This window comes from Pristiophorus japonicus, chromosome 20 (genome assembly GCF_044704955.1).
Source record: "Pristiophorus japonicus isolate sPriJap1 chromosome 20, sPriJap1.hap1, whole genome shotgun sequence".
In the NCBI taxonomy this organism is placed as follows: domain Eukaryota; kingdom Metazoa; phylum Chordata; class Chondrichthyes; family Pristiophoridae; genus Pristiophorus; species Pristiophorus japonicus.
In genome coordinates, this window is record NC_091996.1 from 63,730,780 (window position 1) to 63,751,253 (window position 20,474).

The following is a 20,474-nucleotide window of genomic DNA, read 5'->3' on the forward strand; positions in this document are numbered from 1 at the left end:
TCGGAGCTGGTGGTTGCGAGGGACAATGTGTGTGCTGGAAAGGCAGTTGTGGCCAGTTACCATGGGTGCTGGCCGGGAGAACATCTACAAAGAATGTCAAGTCCTTCATTGAAACACCTGTGAACTCATCCCTTTTTGGTGTGGAAGCAAGTCATCCTCGATACGAGGGACCGCCTAAGAGGAGGAGATATATTAGGCACTAGTTTGCAAAAGCACGGAGCTTGGAGACAGAGCTGGGAGATTCGCAAGCAGAGTGAGGAATTTTTTGAGCGCAGGAATTGGTGGAGAGGAGGAAGGCGGTGGAGACGTCTGACTGAAAAGGAGAAGTGGTGTCATGTATGTAACCACAATGTAACACCACTGTATTACTGTATACACTCAACCTAGATGCACACCTTGACCACAAGGGATGAACTTGTGGGAGACACTCCTTACCTGATCACACAGGTATAAAAAGGGAGGTCCCACACAGGGTCATGGTCTTTGGAGTCCTGTGAATAAAGAGTTAAGGTCACAGAGTGACCTTGTCCCCAGAATGTGCCTCGTGTGGTTTCATACTGTAGAGTATGGACTTCACATTGGCGACAAGAAACGGGAATTCACAACCCATGAGAATGGCCACCGGTAGCACAGAGGAACGGTACTATGTTGGGGAAGACTGGGACGATTCTGTTGAGAGGCTTCAGATAAGCTTCGTTATAAAAGAATGGCTGGGGGATGCAGCGGCCGACAAGCAAAGGGTTCATCTTTTGACCAGCTGCGGACCAAAGACTTGCACGTTTATGCAGGACTTACCAGCATCCGAAAAGCCGGCGGACAAAACCTTTGAAGAACTTAGCAAATTGATTGGGGAGCACCTCAAACCGGCGAGTAGCATACATAGAAACATAGAAAATAGGTGCAGGAGTAGGCCATTCGGCCCTTCGAGCCTGCACCGCCATTCAATGAGTTCATGGCTGAACATATACATATGGCCCGACACAGATTCTACACCCACCGACGTCGTGAAGGACAGAGCATACCAGACTTCGTAGCCGACCTCCGGCGTTTGGCCAGCCTCTGTAAGTTCACAGACGCCTGCAGGGGGGAGATGCTCAGGGACTTCTTTATCGAGGGCATCGATCATGCGGGAATTTTCCACAAATTAATTGAGACCAAGGATTTGAACTTGGAAGCGGCGGCGTTGATAGCTTAAACTTTCATGGCGGGGGAGGAAGAGACGAAAATAATATACGCGCGCAATTCTGCCTCTAACGCAGCGATGGATCAGGGAGTCAACATCATCAATGCGACTCAGAGCCCCGGAGGCAGGCAGGGGCAATCCGACACTCCCCAGCCAGCAACAGACCCCAGAGTAGGACTTCAACAGAGACAATGGCAGGCTGAACGGACATTCACGCCATCACAGTGGACAATGCGGCCCGGGATGGAGCCATTGACACCCACTAATAGGGTAATCAAGAGCAGTCAAAGGGACAGTCAGCGTGGAATGCCTGGCCATAGTCCCTTTGTTCCCAACAATGGAAACTTTAACTCATGCTGGAGGTGTGGGAGAAAACACTCAGCTAGCTCTTGCAAATTTCAACAATTTGTCTGCAGGAATTGCAATCTCAGTGGCCACTTAGATCGAATGTGCGGGAAGTCTGCAACCAGACTAATATATGAGGCGATTGGACCAGAAGAGGACTCTTTGAGGCAGGATGACTTTTGGGGCAAATCGATGGACGCCGAGGTTCAGCGAGTCCATGTGGTGAATATTCACAGTTCATACACCAAAATGCCACCAATGATGATGAGGGTTTTATTAAACGGTATCCCAGTACGCATGGAGCTGGACACTGGAGCCAGCCAGTCACTCATGGGCGTTCAGCAATTTGAGAAGCTATAACCACTTAAAGCCAGCAGACCCAAATTAGCACGTATTGAGACACAATTACGGACTTACACTAAAGAAATCATTCCGGTGCTAGGCAGTGCAATGTTGGCTGTCACACACAATGGGTTAGTGAATCGGCTGCCGCTCTGGATTGTCCCGGGCAGTGGTCCCGCACTGTTGGGGAGAAGCTGGTTAGCCGAGATGAACTGGAAATGGGGGGGATATTCACGCAATGTCATCTGTGGAGCGAAGTTCGTGCTCACAAGTCCTACAACAATTCGATTCACTATTCCAACCTGGCGTCGGGACTTTCAAAGGCAGTAAAGTAGTGATACACATCACCCCGGATGCCAGGCCAGTGCACCACAAAGCCAGAGCGGTGCCGTATGTGATGCGGGAAAAGATCGAGAGCGAATTGGACCGGCTGTTGAGAGAGGGCATCATCTCACCTGTTGAATTCAGCTACTGGGCAAGCTCCATTGTTCCCGTCCTGAAAGCGGACGGCTCTGTCAGGATCTGTGGTGACTACAAGGCCACCATCAATCGGGTGTCCCGACAAGATCAATACCCGTTCCCAAGAGCGGAGGACCTCTTCGATACGCTGGCAGGCGGCAAGCTGTTCAACAAGTTGGACCTCACTTCAGCCCATATGACCCAGGAACTAGCCGACGAATCTAAACTACTGACCACCATCATCACGCACAAGGGACTGTTCGTTTATAACAGGTGCCTGTTTAGCATTCGATCAGCGGCCGCGATTTTTCAACGTAACATGGAAAGCCTGCTTAAATCCATTCCTGGAACAATCGTATTCCAGGACGACATCCTCATCACGAGTCGAGACACCGAGGAACACCTACACAGCCTGGACGAGGTGCTACGCCAACTGGACCGGGTAGGCCTGCGACTCAAGAAGTATAAATGTGCATTCCTAGCTCCTGAGGTTGAGTTTCTGGGCAGGAGGGTTGCTGCAGATGGGATTCGGCCCACCGAATCCAAAACAGAGGCGATTCGACGAGCACCCAGGCCCTGCAACACATCAGAGTTGCGTTCATTCCTGGAAATGTTGAACTATTTCAAGAACTTTCTGCCGAACTTGAGCATGTTGTTGGAGCCGCTACATGTGCTCCTACGTAAGGGTTGCGATTGGTTTTGGGGGGACTGTCAGGAACGGCAATTTGATCGGGTACGAAACCTACTTTGTTCAAACAAGTTGTTGACCCTGTACGACCCGGAAAAAAATTGGTTCTGACATGTGATGCATCGTCCTATGGGGTTGGGTGCGTGTTGCAGCAGGGCAATGCTGAGGGTCAACTACAACCTGTGGCTTATGCCTCCAGGTCGCTCTCTCAAGCAGAACGGGGATATAGGATGGTCGAGAAGGAAGCGTTTGCATGTGTCTATGGTGTAAAAAAAATGCATCAGTATCTCTTTGGTAGGAAGTTTGAATTAGAGACGGACCACAAGCCATTAACATCCCTGTTGTCAGACAGCAAGGCTATCAATGCCAACGCATCAGCCCGCAGACAGCAATGGGCTCTCATGTTGGCTGCTTCTAACTACTCCATCCGGCACTGGCCCGGCACTGAAAATTGCGCTGATGTGCTCAGCAGGCTTCCACTGGCCACCACTGAGGGGGCAGCGGAGCAAAGCGCCGAGATGGTCATGGCTGTCGATGCCTTTGACAGCACAGGCTCCCCCATCACAGCCCGCCAGATCAAAATCTGGACAAACAGAGATCCCCTCCTATCCCTGATTAAGAAATGTGGCCTGACTGGGAATTGGGCGCCCACACACGGAGCATGCCCTGAGGAGGTCAGACCGTTCCACAGACGGTTGGATGAGCGCTCCATCCAAGCCGACTGTCTACTATGGGGCAGCCGGGTAGTCATGCCCCATACGGGCAGGGAGGCATTCACCTGGGAACTCAACAGTGAGCACCCAGGCATTGTGCTGATGAAAGCCATTGCCCGATCACACGTTTGGTGGCCTGGAATTGATTCAGACCTGGAACACTGTCTTCACAGGTGCACAACGTGTGCCCAGCTGGGTAATGCCCCCAGGGAGGCCCCGCTCAGACCGTGGCCCTGGCCCACCAGACCATGGTCACGCATTCATGTTGACTACGCGGGCCTGTTCATGGGTAAGATGTTCCTTATTTTGGTAGATGCATACTCGAAATGGATCGAGTGCATCATTCTGAATTCATGCACGTCATCCACCACCGTGGAAAGCCTACATGCGATCTTTGCAACCCATGGCTTGCCGGACATCCTGGTTAGTGATAATGGCACATGTTTCACAAGCTACGAATTCCGAGAGTTTATGTCGGGCAATGGCATCAACCACGTCAGGACATGGGGACTGGGAGAAATTTAGAACTCAGCAGAGGAGGACAAAGGGTTTGATTAGGGCAGGGAAAATGGAGTATGAGAAGAAGCTTGCAGGGAACATTAAGACGGATTGCAAAAGTTTCTATAGATATGTAAAGAGAAAAAGGTTAGTAAAGACAAACGTAGGTCCCCTGCAGTCAGAATCAGGGGAAGTCATAACGGGGAACAAAGAAATGGCGGACCAATTGAACAAGTACTTTGGTTCGGTATTCACGAAGGAGGACACGAACAACCTTCCGGTTATAAAAGGGGTCGGGGGGTCTAGTAAGGAGGAAGAACTGAGGGAAATCCTTATTCGCCGGGAAATTGTGTTGGGGAAATTGATGGGATTGAAGGCCGATAAATCCCCAGGGCCTGATGGACTGCATCCCAGAGTACTTAAGGAGGTGGCCTTGGAAATAGCGGATGCATTGACAGTCATTTTCCAACATTCCATTGACTCTACATCAGTTCCTATGGAGTGGAGGGTAGCCAATATAACCCCACTTTTTAAAAAAGGAGGGAGAGAGAAAACAGGGAATTATAGACCGGTCAGCCTGACATCGGTAGTGGGTAAAATGATGGAATCAATTATTAAGGATGTCATAGCAGTGCATTTGGAAAGAGGTGACATGATAGGTCCAAGTCAGCATGGATTTGTGAAAGGGAAATCATGCTTGACAAATCTTCTGGAATTTTTTTGAGGATGTTTCCAGTAGAGTGGATAAGGGAGAACCAGTTGATGTGGTATATTTGGACTTTCAGAAGGCGTTCGACAAGGTCCCACACAAGAGATTGATGTGCAAAGTTAGAGCACATGGGATTGGGGGTAGTGTACTGACATGGATTGAGAACTGGTTGTCAGACAGGAAGCAAAGAGTAGGAGTAAATGGGTACTTTTCAGAATGGCAGGCAGTGACTAGTGGGGTACCGCAAGGTTCTGTGCTGGGGCCCCAGCTGTTTACACTGTACATTAATGATTTAGATGAGGGGATTAAATGTAGTATCTCCAAATTTGCGGATGACACTAAGTTGGGTGGCAGTGTGAGCTGCGAGGAGGATGCTGTGAGGCTGCAGAGCGACTTGGATAGGTTAGGTGAGTGGGCAAATGCATGGTAGATGAAGTATAATGTGGATAAATGTGAGGTTATCCACTTTGGTGGTAAAAACAGAGAGACAGACTATTATCTGAATGGTGACAGATTAGGAAAAGGGGAGGTGCAAAGAGACCTGGGTGTCATGGTACATCAGTCATTGAAGGTTGGCATGCAGGTGCAGCAGGCGGTTAAGAAAGCAAATGGCATGTTGGCCTTCATAGCAAGGGGATTTGAGTACAGGGGCAGGGAGGTGTTGCTACAGTTGTACAGGGCATTGGTGAGGCCACACCTGGAGTATTGTGTACAGTTTTGGTCTCCTAACCTGAGGAAGGACATTCTTGCTATTGAGGGAGTGCAGTGAAGGTTCACCAGACTGATTCCCGGGATGGCGGGACTGACCTATCAAGAAAGACTGGATCAACTGGGCTTGTATTCACTGGAGTTCAGAAGAATGAGAGGGGACCTCATAGAAACATTTAAAATTCTGACGGGGTTAGACAGGTTAGATGCAGGAAGAATGTTCCCAATGTTGGGGAAGTCCAGAACCAGAGGTCACAGTCTAAGGATAAGGGGTAAGCCATTTAGGACCGAGATGCGGAGGAACTTCTTCACCCAGAGAGTGGTGAACCTGTGGAATTCTCTACCACAGAAAGTTGTTGAGGCCAATTCACTAAATATATTCAAAAAGGAGTTAGATGAGGTCCTTACTACCAGGGGGATCAAGGGGTATGGCGAGAAAGCAGGAATGGGGTACTGAAGTTGAATGTTCAGCCATGAACTCATTGAATGGCGGTGCAGGCTAGAAGGGCCGAATGGCCTACTCCTGCACCTATTTTCTATGTTTCTATGTTTCTATCGCCGTTCAAGCCGGCCTCCAATGGCCTGGCGGAACATGCGATCCAAATCATTAAGCAAGGTATGCTCAGGATTCAAGGACCCTTCCTACAATGCCGCCTATCACGTCTCCTGCTAGCCTATAGATCCCGACCGCACTCGCTCACGGGGGTCCCGCCCGCAGAGCTACTAATGAAACGGACACTCAAAACTCGGTTGTCCCTCATTCACCCAGTCCTAACCGACATAGTTGAGGGCAAGCGCAAGGCACAAAACGAGTACCATGAGTGTAATTCGAGGGGGAGATGTATAGAAATAAATGATCCTGTATTCGTCCTCAATCACGCCATGGGGCCCAAATGGCTTGAGGGCATTGTAATTGTCAAAGAGGGGAATAGAGTCATCATGGTAAAACTCAATAATGGTCAGATATGCCGTAAGCATCTGGACCAAGTAAAAAAAATGTTCAGCATCGACACAGAAGAACCTGAAGAAGACCATGAGATGGAGCTCACAACACCGCCAGTGAATGAGCAACAAGAGCAATCAGAAGAATGCACAGTCCCTGCGGTCAGCCCGGAATCATCACAGGTGACAGACACTCACGTCAGTGTCCAAAAACCAGAGCCCCAACTGTGGCGCTCCACGAGGGAGCGTAGACCACCTGAAAGACTAAACCTATGATCCCAATAAGACTTTGGGTGTGGGGGGGGAGGGGGGGGGCCGGCGGAGGTGATGTCATGTATGTAATCACAATGTAACACCACTGTATTACTGTATACACTCAACCTAGATGCACACCTTGACCACAAGGGGTGAACAGAAGCCACAGAACCCAAAGTCTCTAAGTTAATAGATCTGCGGGACAGCGAGAAGCTCTGTGCTCAAGCTCTATGCTTTTGCCAACTAGTGCCGAATATAACTCTTTTGCGGGGGGAACAAAATAAACATTAGATCAAGTGCCCCCCGATCTGGGGGACACACCAGACACTTAACTGCCCCTTTTTCTAATAAATGTTTTTTGTGTTTTTTTTGTGATTTTTTGGGGGGGGCATTAAAACCATATATTTTACAAGTGCCCCCTATAAAAGGGGAGGGGGACACTAAAAAGTGCCAAATATAACTCTTTTGAGTTTACCTGCGAAAACATAAAACATTAAACGGTGCCACCCGACCTGGGTGACACTCCAGACATTTACAAGGCCCTTTTTTTTTTTCCCCCCCCCTTTTTTTGTTTTTTTTGTGTTTTTCTTTTTTTGGTTTTTTTTTGGGCACTAAAATCACAATTTTCCCCAGTGCCCCCTATAAAAGGGAAGGGGGACACTAAAAGCACCGGCAATTAAAACAAATTAAACTTAAAAACGTAAAATCAAATTAAAATTTGGTTGCCGGGCGTGATGATGCACTCCAGTCCCTCCGGTGCCCACCTCTCGCGGAAGGCCGCGAGCGTACCGGTGGACACCGCGTGCTCCATCTCCAAGGACACCCTGGACCGGATGTAAGAGCGGAAGAGAGGCAGGCAGTCAGGTTGAACGACCCCCTCGACCGCCCGCTGCCTGGACCGGCTGAAAAGTGCCAAATATAACTCTTTTGAGTTTACCTGCAAAACATAAAAACATTAAACGGTGCCACCCGACCTGGGTGACACTCCAGACATTTACAAGGCCCTTTTTTTTTTCCCCCTTTTTTTTTTTTGGGCACTAAAATCACAATTTTCCCCAGTGCCCCCTATAAAAAGGGGAGGGGGACACTAAAAGCACCGGCAATTAAGACAAATTAAACTTAAAAAACGTAAAATCAAATTAAAATTTGGTTGCCGGGCGTGATGATGCACTCCAGTCCCTCCGGTGCCCACCTCTCGCGGAAGGCCGCGAGCGTACCGGTGGACACCGCGAAAGTGCCAAATATACCTTGAGAGTCAATCTACAGCTGCTTAATCAGCTTCTCGCCACAGCTTTTACCATCTACTCCAGCAACCACTTACAGCTGATAGCTGTTAACTGTTGCTGACTATGCAATTTCTTTCATGTGACAAGACAGCCAAATTACAATGTGTGATTATGAGAGCAGACCTGCGGGACAGCGAGAGGAGTGGTCGCAGATAAAGGTAGGCCCAAGAGCCTGGAGGGAGCGTGCGTGTTAGGGAGCGAGGTAAATGATGTCAGCACAAGGGAAGGTACTGATTGGTGAGTAGTTGGTAAATTTTTTTTCTGTTAAGTTACTTAACGGATCCGTTACAGACCCAATCCACGACCGGACCGGGGTCAAACAGGGCTGCGTCATTGCCCCAATCCTCTTCTCAATCTTCCTCGCTGCCATGCTCCACCTCACAGTCAACAAGCTCCCTGCTGGAGTCGAACTAAACTATAAAACCAGTGGGAACCTTCGCCGTCTCCAGGCCAGGTCCAAGAACACTCCAACCTCTCTCATCGAGCTACAGTACGCGGACGACGTCTGCGTCTGCGCACATACAGAGGCTGAACTCCAGGACATAGTCGACGTATTTACTGAGGCATACGAAAGCATGGGCCTTACGCTAAACATCCGCAAGACAAAGGTCCTCCACCAGCCTGTCCTCACAGCACAGCACTGCCCCCCAGTCATCAAGATACACAGCGCGGCCCTGGACAAAGTGGACCATTTCCCATACCTCGGGAGCCTCTTATCAACAAGAGCAGACATTGATGACGAGATTCAACACCGCCTCCAGTGCGCCAGTGCAGCCTTCAGCCGCCTGAGGAAAAGCGTGTTCGAAGACCAGGCCCTCAAATCTGCCACCAAGCTCATGGTCTACAGGGTCTCCTGTATGGCTGCCCTCCTGTATGGCTCAGAGACATGGACCATATACAGTAAACACCTCAAGTCACTAGATAAATACCAACGATGTCTCCATAAGATCCTACAAATCTCCTGGGAGGACAGATGCACCAACATTAGCGTCCTTGACCAGGCCAACATACCCAGCATTGAAGCACTGACCACACTTGATCAACTCCGCTGGGCAGGCCACATTGTCCGCATGCCAGACAAGAGACTCCCAAAGCAAGCGCTCTACTCGGAACTCCTTCACGGCAAATGAGCCAAAGGTGGGCAGAGGAAACGTTACAAGGACATCCTCAAAGCCTCCCTGATAAAGTACAGCACCCCCACAGACACCTGGGAGTCCCTAGCCAAAGACCGCCCTAAGTGGAGAAAGTGCATCCGGGAGGGCGCTGAGCACCTCAAGTCTCTTCGCTGAGAGCATGCAGAAATCGAGAGCAGGCAGCGGAAAGAGCATGCGGCAAACCTGTCCCACCCTCCCTTACCCTCAACGACTATCTGTCCCACCTGTGATAGGGACTGTTCAGCCACCTAAGGACTCATTTTTAGGGTGGAAGCAAATATTCCTCGATTCTGAGGGACTGCCTATGACTGACTGATGAAGCAGAAGCATGGCAGGGCACCTTGGTCCTGTGGAATGCACATCTTGTGGGAAGTCCAAGATGCTTCCTGTATCTTGGACAACCACATGGCCAGGAAGTGTCATCAGCTGGAGGAGCTGAAGCTCCAGATTTACAAGCTTGAGCAGCAGTTGGCGTCACTGCGATGCATCCGTGAGGCTGAGAGCTTCGTGGATACGACGTTTCAGGAGGTGGTCACCCCACAGCGCAAGAGTGTATAGGCAGAGAGGGAATGGGTCACAGTCAGACAGCCAATGAGGACCAGGCAGGTATTGCAGGAGTCCCCCGAGTGCATCTCACTCTCTAGCCAGTATTCCATACTGAATACTAGTGAGGGCAATGGTTACTCTAGGGACTACAGGCAGAGCCAAGTCCATGGCACCACGAGTGGCTCCGCTGTATGAGAGTGGAGGAGGAGGAAGATCAGGAAAGCAATAGTGATAGGAGATTCAAAAGTTAGGGACGTTTCTGCGGCCACAGACGTGATTCCAGGATGATATGTTGTCTCCCTAGTGCCAGCATCAAGGATGTCACTGAGTGGCTGCAGAACATTCTGAGGGGGGAGGGTGAACAGCTAGAGGTCATGGTCCCTGATAGAAAGAGGGATGAGGCAGATTTTAGGGAGCTAGGAAAGAGATTTAAAAAGCACGATGTTAAAGATAGTAATCTCCGGATTACTCCCGGTGCCAGAAGCTAGTGAGTATAGAAATAGGAGGATAGAAGAGATGAACGCGTGGGTGGAGAGATGGTGCATGAGGGAGAGCTTCAGATTCCTGGGGCATTGGGACCGGTTCTGGGGGAGATGGGACCTCTACAGACCGGTCGGGTTGCATCTCAACAGAGCTGGGACCAATGTCCTCGCAGGGGGTGGGGGTTGCTAGGGCTGTTGGGGAGGGTTTCAACTAATTTGGCAGGGGGATTGGCACCAGAATGTAGCATTAGAAAGGAGAAACAAAGTGCACAAAGGAGTGGGTGAGACAACTAGAGCTAGAGGAAGAAATAGTATGGAAATAGGTGGGGTCACACTATGAGAGAATACAGGAAGGTCTCAGACAGGTTTACAGTGCATGTGTGTGAATGCACAAAGTGTGGTAAAGAAGGTGGTGAGCTGCAGGCGCAAATAGACAAATGGGAATATGATGTCATGGTGATAACTGAGACCTGGCTCAAAAAAAGGCAGGATTGTGTACTAAATATTCCTGGATATAAGGTGTTCAGAAAAGATAGGGAGGGAGGGAAGAAAGAGAAGGGAGGTGGGGTGGTAGTATTGATTGAGGAGAATATTGCAGTGCTGGAGAGAGAGAATTTCCTGGAGGATCAAGGACAGAATGTATTTGGTTAGAGTTGAGAAACAATACAGGTGCCATTACACTAATAGGTGTATTCTATAAGCTGCCAACTAGTGGGAAGGATATAGAGGAGCAAATATGCAGGGACATTTCAGAGAGATGCAAAATCTATAGAGTAGTGATAATGGGGGACTTCAACTATCCTAATATAGACTGGGATAGTAATAGTTTAAAGGTCAGAGAGGGGGAAGAATTTCTGAAGTGTGTTCAGGAGAACTTTCTTGATCAGTATGTTTCCGGCCTAACGAGGAAGGAGGCATTGCTGGATCTGGTTCTGGTTCTGAGGTTGGTCAAGTGGAGCAAGTGTCAGTAGGGGAAGATTTAGGGAACAGTGATCACAGTATCATATGGTTTAGACTAGCTATGGAAAAGGATAGGGAACAGTCTAGAGTAAAAATACTTAATTGGAAGAAAGCCAATTGGGTTGAGAATGGATCTGGCCTGGGTAAATTGGAATCAAAGATTGACAGGCAAAACTAATCGAACAATGGGCTGCCTGTAAAGAGGAGATGCTTTGGGTACAGTCGAGGTACAGTCCCACAAGGGGGAAACGTAGAGCAATCAAAGCTAGAGATCCCTGGAATACAAAAAAGATTGGGGCCAAAATTGCTCCTTCCCTTAAAGCCTGTTACTGCTGGAAATCGGCGGCCACGCTGCGGAGTGCAATGGCCTCCGATTTTTTGTGCAATGGCCGCCACTTTGAAAATTCTGCTCCTGCGGTAACCCGGCGGCGACCCGCTCTCCCCCACTACCGCTCCGCTGCTGCCGATCTGTCCTAAGTGCATGCACTACTGATGTTTCCCACCCGATGACGAAATTCCGCCGGAAAAATCTTCCTCCCACCGCTCGGTGTCACCAGCAGCTTTTTCTGCTGGTGCACTGAGCTTGGAGTCCTTCTAAAATGGCGGTCCGGCTCCCATTCAAGGGAAGGGCCTGCTGCTGCAGCCGCCATGCTTTTTGTTGTCGGCCGACGATTATGCCCCCGAGTTCGGCCGGGCCGCCAACAGGCAACCTGGCACCCCCTCTTGGGTGCCAGGCCCCTGGCCCAGCAAAACCCTCCCTGGTGGCCCAGTGGACCAAACTTAAAGAAATGCACAAGCTCTCCTCTTTAAGTGAAGGTGAGAGCCGTGGTGACACAGCACCATGATGATGTCATCAGCACTACGCTGATGACTGACAGCGGCTGCCACTACACCCGCCCCCAACTTCAGTCCCTTTATACTGCGAACTTCTGCTTACCGCCAAACATCCATCCCCATTATGACCGACTTCCGGTGGGCTGAAAAAAAAAAGCCAAAGAACAGAATTTCGCTCAAGAGGACACCGCATCGACCGCAGCGGTAAAAACAACAGAAACAGGGCAGGTGCGCCCCATTTCCAGCGGTGGGCAATTTCAACCCCATAGAGAGTAAGATGAAGCAGAAAAAGGGGGCATATGACAGATGTCAAGTTCAGAATACGGATGAGAACCAGACTGAATATAGAAAGTTCAGAGGGGTAGTGAAAAAGGAAATAAGCAGGGCAAAGAAAGAATATGAGAACTGATTGGCAGTTAACACAAAAGGGAATCCAAAAATCTTCTTTACGTATATAAATAGTAAACGGGTAGCAAGAGGAAGAGTGGGGCCGATTAGGAACCAAAATGGAGAGCTACGCATGGAGGCAGAGGGCATGGCTGAGGTACTAAATGAGCACTTTGCATCTGTCTTTACCAAGGAAGAAAATGCTGCCAAAGTCATAGGGAAAGAGGAGCTAGTTGAGATACTGGATGGGATAAACATTGTTAGGGAGGATGTACTAGAACGATTGACTGTACTTAAAGTAAATAAGTCACCAAGACCGGATGAGTGCATCTTAGTATGCTGAGGGAAGTGAAGGTGGTAATTGCAGAGGTACTGGCCATAATCTTTCAATCTTCCTTGGATACGAGGCTAGTGCCAGAGGACTGGAGAATTGCAAACGTTATACCCTGTTCAAAAACAGGGTGCAAGTATAAACCCAGCAACTACAGGCCAGTCAGTTTAATCTCAGTAATGGGGAAGCTTTTAGAAATGATAATCACGGACAAAATTAACAGTCACTTGGACAAGTGTGGATTAATTAAGCAAAGCCAGCACTGATTTGTTAAAGGCAAATAGTGTTTGACCAACTTGATCGAGTTTTTTGATGAGGTAACAGAGGCGGTTGATGAGGACAAATGTGGTTGATGTGATGTACATGATCTCTGTATGAGTAGGAAGCCTTGCAATTTCTGAGGAGGGAGTCCATACTGGACATGGCAAAGTAGATGAAGAAGTAATTATAAGAAAATAATCATCATACATAACTTGCATGGTATACACAACAAAAGATATGGATTGATTTTGCAAAAATTACTTCTTCATTAAGGAGGGAGAAGTATAGCTCCACCTAGTGGACTACTGTGGTAATGCACCTCTGATGTATAATATAATACAAGGTCACATGATAAGTTTCTGTAGAGCCATCTTGTAGTCTGTGTGTTTGTGATGTCGTAAAGAATATATCACATTTTTGTCTCTCTACAACTTCAGACTGTTTGTCTGCCTGACTCGCACTCAGACTTAAATTCTGACTTTCTCTTGGGCTTGTTTCCAGTACATCTGATGTAGGATTTGCTACTGGTACTCTAATTGTAACAAGACTATCTGACTCATCAGAAATAATCGAATAATTCCAACTTTCAACTCCTTCCACATCTGTAGGTAAAATATGATCAATGTGAATAAACCTAACCTTTCCATGATCAAACATCTTGACCAAATATGTGCGAGGACCACATATCTTCACTACTCTTCCTGGTAACCACTTTAACCATTTATGGTGATGGTTCTTCATGCTCACCTTCTGATTCAATTTCACACTTCTCTCTCTTACTCTGCCTCTATCATGATTCTCTTTCTGTCTTAATTGTTTCTCTTCTGCTTACTGTGCCAAGTTTGGTTTTAACAACAAGAACCTGGTTCATGGCTGCCATTTGAGAAACAATTCTGCTGGTGTTCTACCAGTATTTCTACGAGGTGTTTTATGATAAGTAATTAGAAAATTTGCGAGTTTGTGATCCAACAACAACTGCCATTTCTTTGGATTTGGATTCAACATTTGCTTGATGAGGGCACGTTTTACAAGTTGTACAGTGCGCTCTGCTGCAACATTTGAAGCAGGGTGGCAAGGTGGAACCTTGGTATGTTTCACACCATTTCTGCTCATAAACTGTAAATTCTTCTGAAAAAAATTGCAGCCCATTATCAAACACAATTTCTTCTGGGAGGCCATATGAAGAAAACAATCTTTGCAAATTGTCTAGTGTTTTACTTGTTGTTATTTTCCGCATCAGAAACACCTCTAGCCACTTCAAATGGCTATCAATCACAATGAACAATTGTTGTCCTTCTAACTCAGCAAAATCTATATGTAACCTTTGCCATACCCTGTGAGGCCATTTCCATGGCTGTAATGGTACTGATGGTGGTTTCTTGCTTACCGATTGACATGTTGTACACTGACTAACGATATATTTTATATCTTTATCTAGACCTGGCCACCATAAGTAACTGTGAGTAAAACTCTTGGTCAAGCACATTCCCAGGTGCTGGTCATGAAGATCTCCTAACAATTTGGACCTGAGTTTATTTGGAATAACTACTCTTGCACCCACAGGATACAATCTTTTATTCACTGATAATTCATTCCTATGAACGAGGTATGGATGAATACCTTTCTCGGATACCTGGTTTGGCCAGCCATTTGCTGTATAATCACACACCTTTGACATAACTGGGTCACGTTTGGTTGCTCTACCAATCTCTTGAGCTGTGACTGGCAGTTCATCAACGTATGAAAAATAGAACACTTCTTCCACCTTGGAGATAATGTCCTCAGTTTCTAGTCTTTTGATTTCTTGCTCAACTTTTTCTTTTAGTGCGTACGATACGGGATGTGGCTTGCAATAAACTGGTCTTGCATCCTTCTGCATTCTGACACTCTCCTTGAAGTCTTGGATCAGACTGCCTGTTTCGTGGAACACCTTTGGATACTGCTTGACATCATCCTTCGATGCAAATTTTGTTTCCACACGAAAAATCTAATTTCAATCCAGCTTCAGTGATCCCAACTAATTTCTACCTATTAAGGCAGGCTTGTCTCCTGACACTACTAAGAAAGGGAAGCTCTGAAACTGATCCTTGTATTTCACCGATACAGTGATACATCCTACCACAGGGATTTGCCCTCCTGAGTAGCTTCGCAGCTCTATCTTCGACTTTTCCAGTGGAAAATCATTCAACTTGTTGAGATATAGTGATTCCGGTACTACATGCACGGATGCACCAGTGTCGATTTCCATGGGTGTCCTGGTTCCTACAACATCTACTTGGATGACGATACTTCGTGAATCACTGTTAGATACTCTCGTGCTTCTGATGACTTGTATCTCCAGAACCTGCTCTTCCTGTTGCTTCTCGTCAATGCTATGTAGTCTCTGGCAATTTCTACTTATAGAATTGAACATCAGTTTACTCTTCAGTCGGCATGCCTTTGCAAGATGTCCAGTTTTCTTGCAACAGAAACACTCTGCCTTCACATATGGACAGCTTTGAGCAATGTGTTGTCCCAAGCACCGATAGCACGACTTCAATGTATTGTTACCATGGCCACTCGCTGAGGCCTTGGGGCCCAACTGCCTTTTACTTTTAACCTGCTGGTGATTCAACTCGGTTGTCTAATGACTGGAAATGGGTCCAAATTCTCGGGAGTATTGGTCGGCCATATCCGTCAACATAGTTGTCTGACATGCTAAATTAAAAGTCAAGTTAGGAGTTGTCAACAACTTCCTTCTGATTGCTTCATTTTTCGATTGGAAACTTCGCCTTTTGTTATTTGTGAGCATGGCTTTTGCCGCCACATTCAGGAAGTGCATTACAATCTTGTACTTGCACCCCACATCCAGAGTGTGCACGGGTGACAGCCCTAGTACACCTGGGGCTATACAGGGAGGCTCCCTATTTCCCTCCGCCCTGCCACAGAACCCTCCAGCAAAATGCATGAGTGAAATGAGGAATTCACTGAGGATGGCAGGAAGGACTGAACACAAAATATTCCTGTACAACAATAAATACTCAACCATCTTACTCTCTCAAGAACTTGGACAACTCTCCAGTTACAAACTCAATTGTTCTAAAGCAGAGGACATCTTCCTCACACAGGATGTCCCCACAAAATACAAGAATCCTAATCCTCTGTATTTCCAGGGGCCGGGTTCTGATGTCACACCAAAACTCTTCCCCCTGCCGCAAACCAGCTTACATGTTGACCTAACCAGATAGAATAAGCGTCCCTTATCATTCCTGGATGGAGTGGACAGTGTAAAGATAAATTTTCTCTCCCCCTCACTTCTTTACCCATTTCAGATGCTTCCTGTCAAGGTACCAGCCCAACAATTCCATGATCTGGAATGTAACATCTCTGTTCCTCTGTGCAGGCACAAATATGCCTCCAGCAATCAAAAGGGGGACTTAGCCTCCCAAATTTCAAGTGATTATAGCATGGCTCCAAGCCTCTCAGCAAAATCCATGGCTGAGATAACCCCCTGCTTAGTTAGCCATTAGTGGGAAGCTTTTAGAAACAATAATCATGGACAAAATTAAGAGTCACTTGGACAAGTGTAGATTAATTAAGGAAAGCCAGCGCGGATTTGTTAAAGGCAAATCATGTTTAACCAACTTGATCGAGTTTTTTGATGAGGTAACAGAGAGGGTTGATGAGAGCAATGCGGTTGACATGATCCCTATGTACTGCAGCATTCTGTAATTTCTCTCCATTTAAACAATAATTTGCTTTTTTATTTTTCCTGCCAAAGTGGACCAAAACTGAACACAATATTCCAGGTGAGGCCTCCCCAAGGCCCTGTACAACTGCAGTAGGACCTCTCTGCTCCTATACTTAAATCACCTAGCTATGAAGGCCAACATGCCATTTGCCTTCTCCACCGCCTGCTGTATCTGCATGCCAACTTTCAATGACTGATGTACCATGACACCTAGGTCTCGTTGCACCTCCCCTTTTCCTAATCTGCTGCCAGTCAGATAATATTCTGCCTTCATATTTTTGCTACCAATGTGGATATTTATCCACATTATACTGCATCTGCCATGCATTTGCCCACTCACCTAACCTGTCCAAGTCACCCTGCAGCCTCTTAGCATCCTCCTCACAGCTCACACCGCCACCCAGCTGAGTGTCATCTGCAAACTTGGAGATATTACACTCAATTCCTTCATCTAAATCATTGCTGTATATTGTAAATAGCTGGGGTCCCAGCACTGAGCCCTGCGGCACCCCACTAGTCACTGCCTGCCATTCTGAAAAGGACCCATTTATCCCGGCTCTCTGCTTCCTGTCTGCCAAGCAATTCTCTATCCACGTCAATACATTACCCCAATACCATGTGCTTTAATTTTGCACACCAATCTCTTGTGTGGGACCTTCTCAAAAGCCTTTTGAAAGTCCAAATACACCACATCCACTCGTTCTCCCTTACCCACTCTACTAGTTACATCCTCAAAAAATTCTAGAAGATTTTAAAGTGAAAAGGTAAGTTAAAAAAGGCTGTTAATTATCTGTCAACAAGTCAACAATGAGTTTAATTGGGTGCCCCGCCACTGCAAGTCGGGTCTGCTCAGTGCTGACTGATCTGACATTGGAAAAGGAGCAAGGCAGCGGGTTGACAGCGGGGTCCCGACCCGCTGTATAAAAAAAACACTTTCACACCCGACCTGCTATCAATCGCACCCACTGGACCCCCACACAATCCAGCTCATTGTGTTTCACTGATTGAGGCTTCTTCTGTCAAACCCCATAGCTGTAAAAGTACATTTAAATCTCTTAAAAGTATAAGCAACTTACCAATCCTTCAACCACTCGACAACAAATCACAGAGAAAAAATATTTGAATTCCATGTTAAGAACTTTAACACATCTAGGTTAACATTCATGGCTCTACTAAACAGCAGCTACCCAGCAGTGCTAGTATTTACATAAAACTTCACTTACCGAACACAAAGTTATCTGGTCTGAAGATCTGCCCAAAGGGTCCAGAACGAACAGAATCCATAGTACTAGGTTCCAAGTCCACAAGGATAGCACGAGGCACAAACTTACCACCTGTTCAGAAGTAGTTTTAAAAAGGATATAAACAAACAGTAGAAAGCAATTATGCACCTGAAATATGTTAGGATGCAAGATTGATACCTGTGGCCTCATTGTAATAGACGTTAATCCTCTCCAGCTGGAGATCACTCTCTCCGTGGTAGGTTCCTGTGGGGTCAATACCATGCTCATCACTGATGACTTCCCAGAACTAAACAGGAAATAAGATCACATCAAAGCACATTTAGGACACAAGTCAGCAAAATGTCCTTGCTCATTTTTAGCTCACACAAATTTTCTTGGATGAAATTTTGGCTGGAGTCAGCTTTGGCTTAATGGTAGCATTCTTGCATCTGAGTCAGAAGGCTGAAGTCCCACTCCAGAGACTTGAGCGCATGATCCCTGCTGACACTCCAGTATTGAGGGAGTGCTGCACTTTCAGGGGTGCCATCTTTCAGATGAGATGTTAAACTGCCATTGGCATTATTCAAAGAGAAGGGGAGTTCTCCCCGGTGGCCTGGCCAATATTTATCCCTCAACCAACACCAAAAAATAAATTATCTGGTCAGTCTCACATTCTTGTTTATGGAACCTTGCTGTGCACAAATTGGCTGTCGGGTTCTCTACATTACAACAGTGACTACACTTCAAAAAAGTTCTTCATTGGCTGTAAAGTGCTTTGGGATGTCTTGAGGTTGTGAAAGGTGTTATATAAATGCAAGTTCTTTCTTTATTACAACAGGAATACAAGTTGTTGTTATGAGGTTACACAAAGATTCTCAAGAGGAAATTTGGGCTGAAATCGTTTATTTTTAGTAAAACTCAGTTGAGTCTGAAGAAAGCAGCTGTAACGTCATCATGCCAAGATATTAAAGAACTCTATGCTTACTTACAGTGCCTATTTTAACATTGTGTTTTCCCTTAATTGATTTCTATTGGGGTATTCAGTGATAGAAATGGTCCTCACGTAGTGAATTATGCGCATGACATACGAAGAATCAGTGGGCCATCCATTATCGAAAGAATCAGTGTGGCCATCCATAGTTAAGAATGTAACATTCAACTGGTATAATCAGAACTCAATCCTTCATTTCTAAGAGAGAAGAATTAACAATTTCTGAGAGAAATATTCTAGTATTAGGTCAGTGGTGGGCAAAATATGGTTCGCCAAGTAATTCTATCCAGCCCGCTGGATGAAACAGAAATACAACGTGAGACTGAGCTCGAGCTGCACATTCGTCTATGCACTTTCACTTCTCATGGGTCAGAGACAGACCCGAATTACAGCCAAGGAAAGTGTTGTGTATCTGTAAAGCATGCACTCCCATGTTCCGCCCAGGGAGCGCATCTCCAGAAGTCCCATGGGATCCCAGCATCCCTTGGAAGCACTGTATATAAGCCGGCCCCTAAGGCCTGTTCCTCACTCTGAAGTGTCTTAATAAAGACTGAGGTCACTGTTACTTTAACCTCCCTGTGTGCAGTCTCATCTGTGTTAGGAACACAATAACTGGCGACGAGTATACAAATCCAACGCAAAGATGCAGCAAACTGTGGGCATCCTGAAAAAGTTCTCGGAGGGTGAGGACTGGGAAGCCTATGTCGAATGGCTAGACCAGTACTTTGTAGCCAACGAGCTGGACGGAGAAGGAAGCGCTGCAAAAAGGAGAGCGGTCCTCCTCACAGTCTGCGGGGAACCGACCTACAGCCTCGTGAAGAATCTTCTGGCTCCAGTGAAACCCACAGATAAATTGTATCAGGAGCTGTGTACACTGGTTCGAGAGCATCTTAACCCGAGGGAGAGCATGCTGATGGCGAGGTATCGGTTCTACACATGCCAGCGATCTGAAGGTCAGGAAGTGGCGAGCTGTGTCGCCAAGCTAAGGTGACTTGCAGGACAATGGGAGTTTGATGGCTACCTGGAGACTTTTTTGCACTGGGCATTGGCCACGAGACCATCCTACGAAAATTTTTGACTGTAGAGACACCGACCCTCAGTAAGGCCATTGCGATAGCACAGGCGTTTATGTCCACCAGTGGTAACACCAAACAAATCTCTCATCACACGAGTGCTAGCAGTGTTCATAAATTAACTGGAACTGTGTTTGTGAGCAGAAATCTACAGGGCAGAAACCACGAGTCTGCAACTGCCAGCAGGCCTCCGGTGACCCAGAGTCCGCAACAAAGGATGAATGCAAGGCAATTCACACCTTGTTGGCATTGTGGAGGCTTCCATTCAGCCTATTCATGCCGCTTCAAAGGGTATGTTTGCAAGAGCTGTGGAACAATGGGGAACCTCCAACAAGCTTGCAGGTGAGCTGCATGCTCCGCAAAACCTGCTAACC

General features: G+C 47.0%; 1 protein-coding gene across 1 annotated transcript in view; it reads right to left on the bottom strand.

Annotated features, from left to right (window-relative positions):
• Positions 1-20,474, bottom strand: part of LOC139232540 (tubulin beta-2 chain-like) — an 83,052-nt gene that overhangs the window by 20,265 nt on the left and 42,313 nt on the right. The window contains exons 2-3 of the mRNA XM_070862895.1: positions 18,235-18,343; positions 18,037-18,147 (exon numbers count right to left, since the gene is read on the bottom strand). Of these exons, the coding sequence (XP_070718996.1) occupies positions 18,037-18,147; positions 18,235-18,343 (220 nt within the window). The remainder of the gene's footprint in view (positions 1-18,036; positions 18,148-18,234; positions 18,344-20,474) is intronic.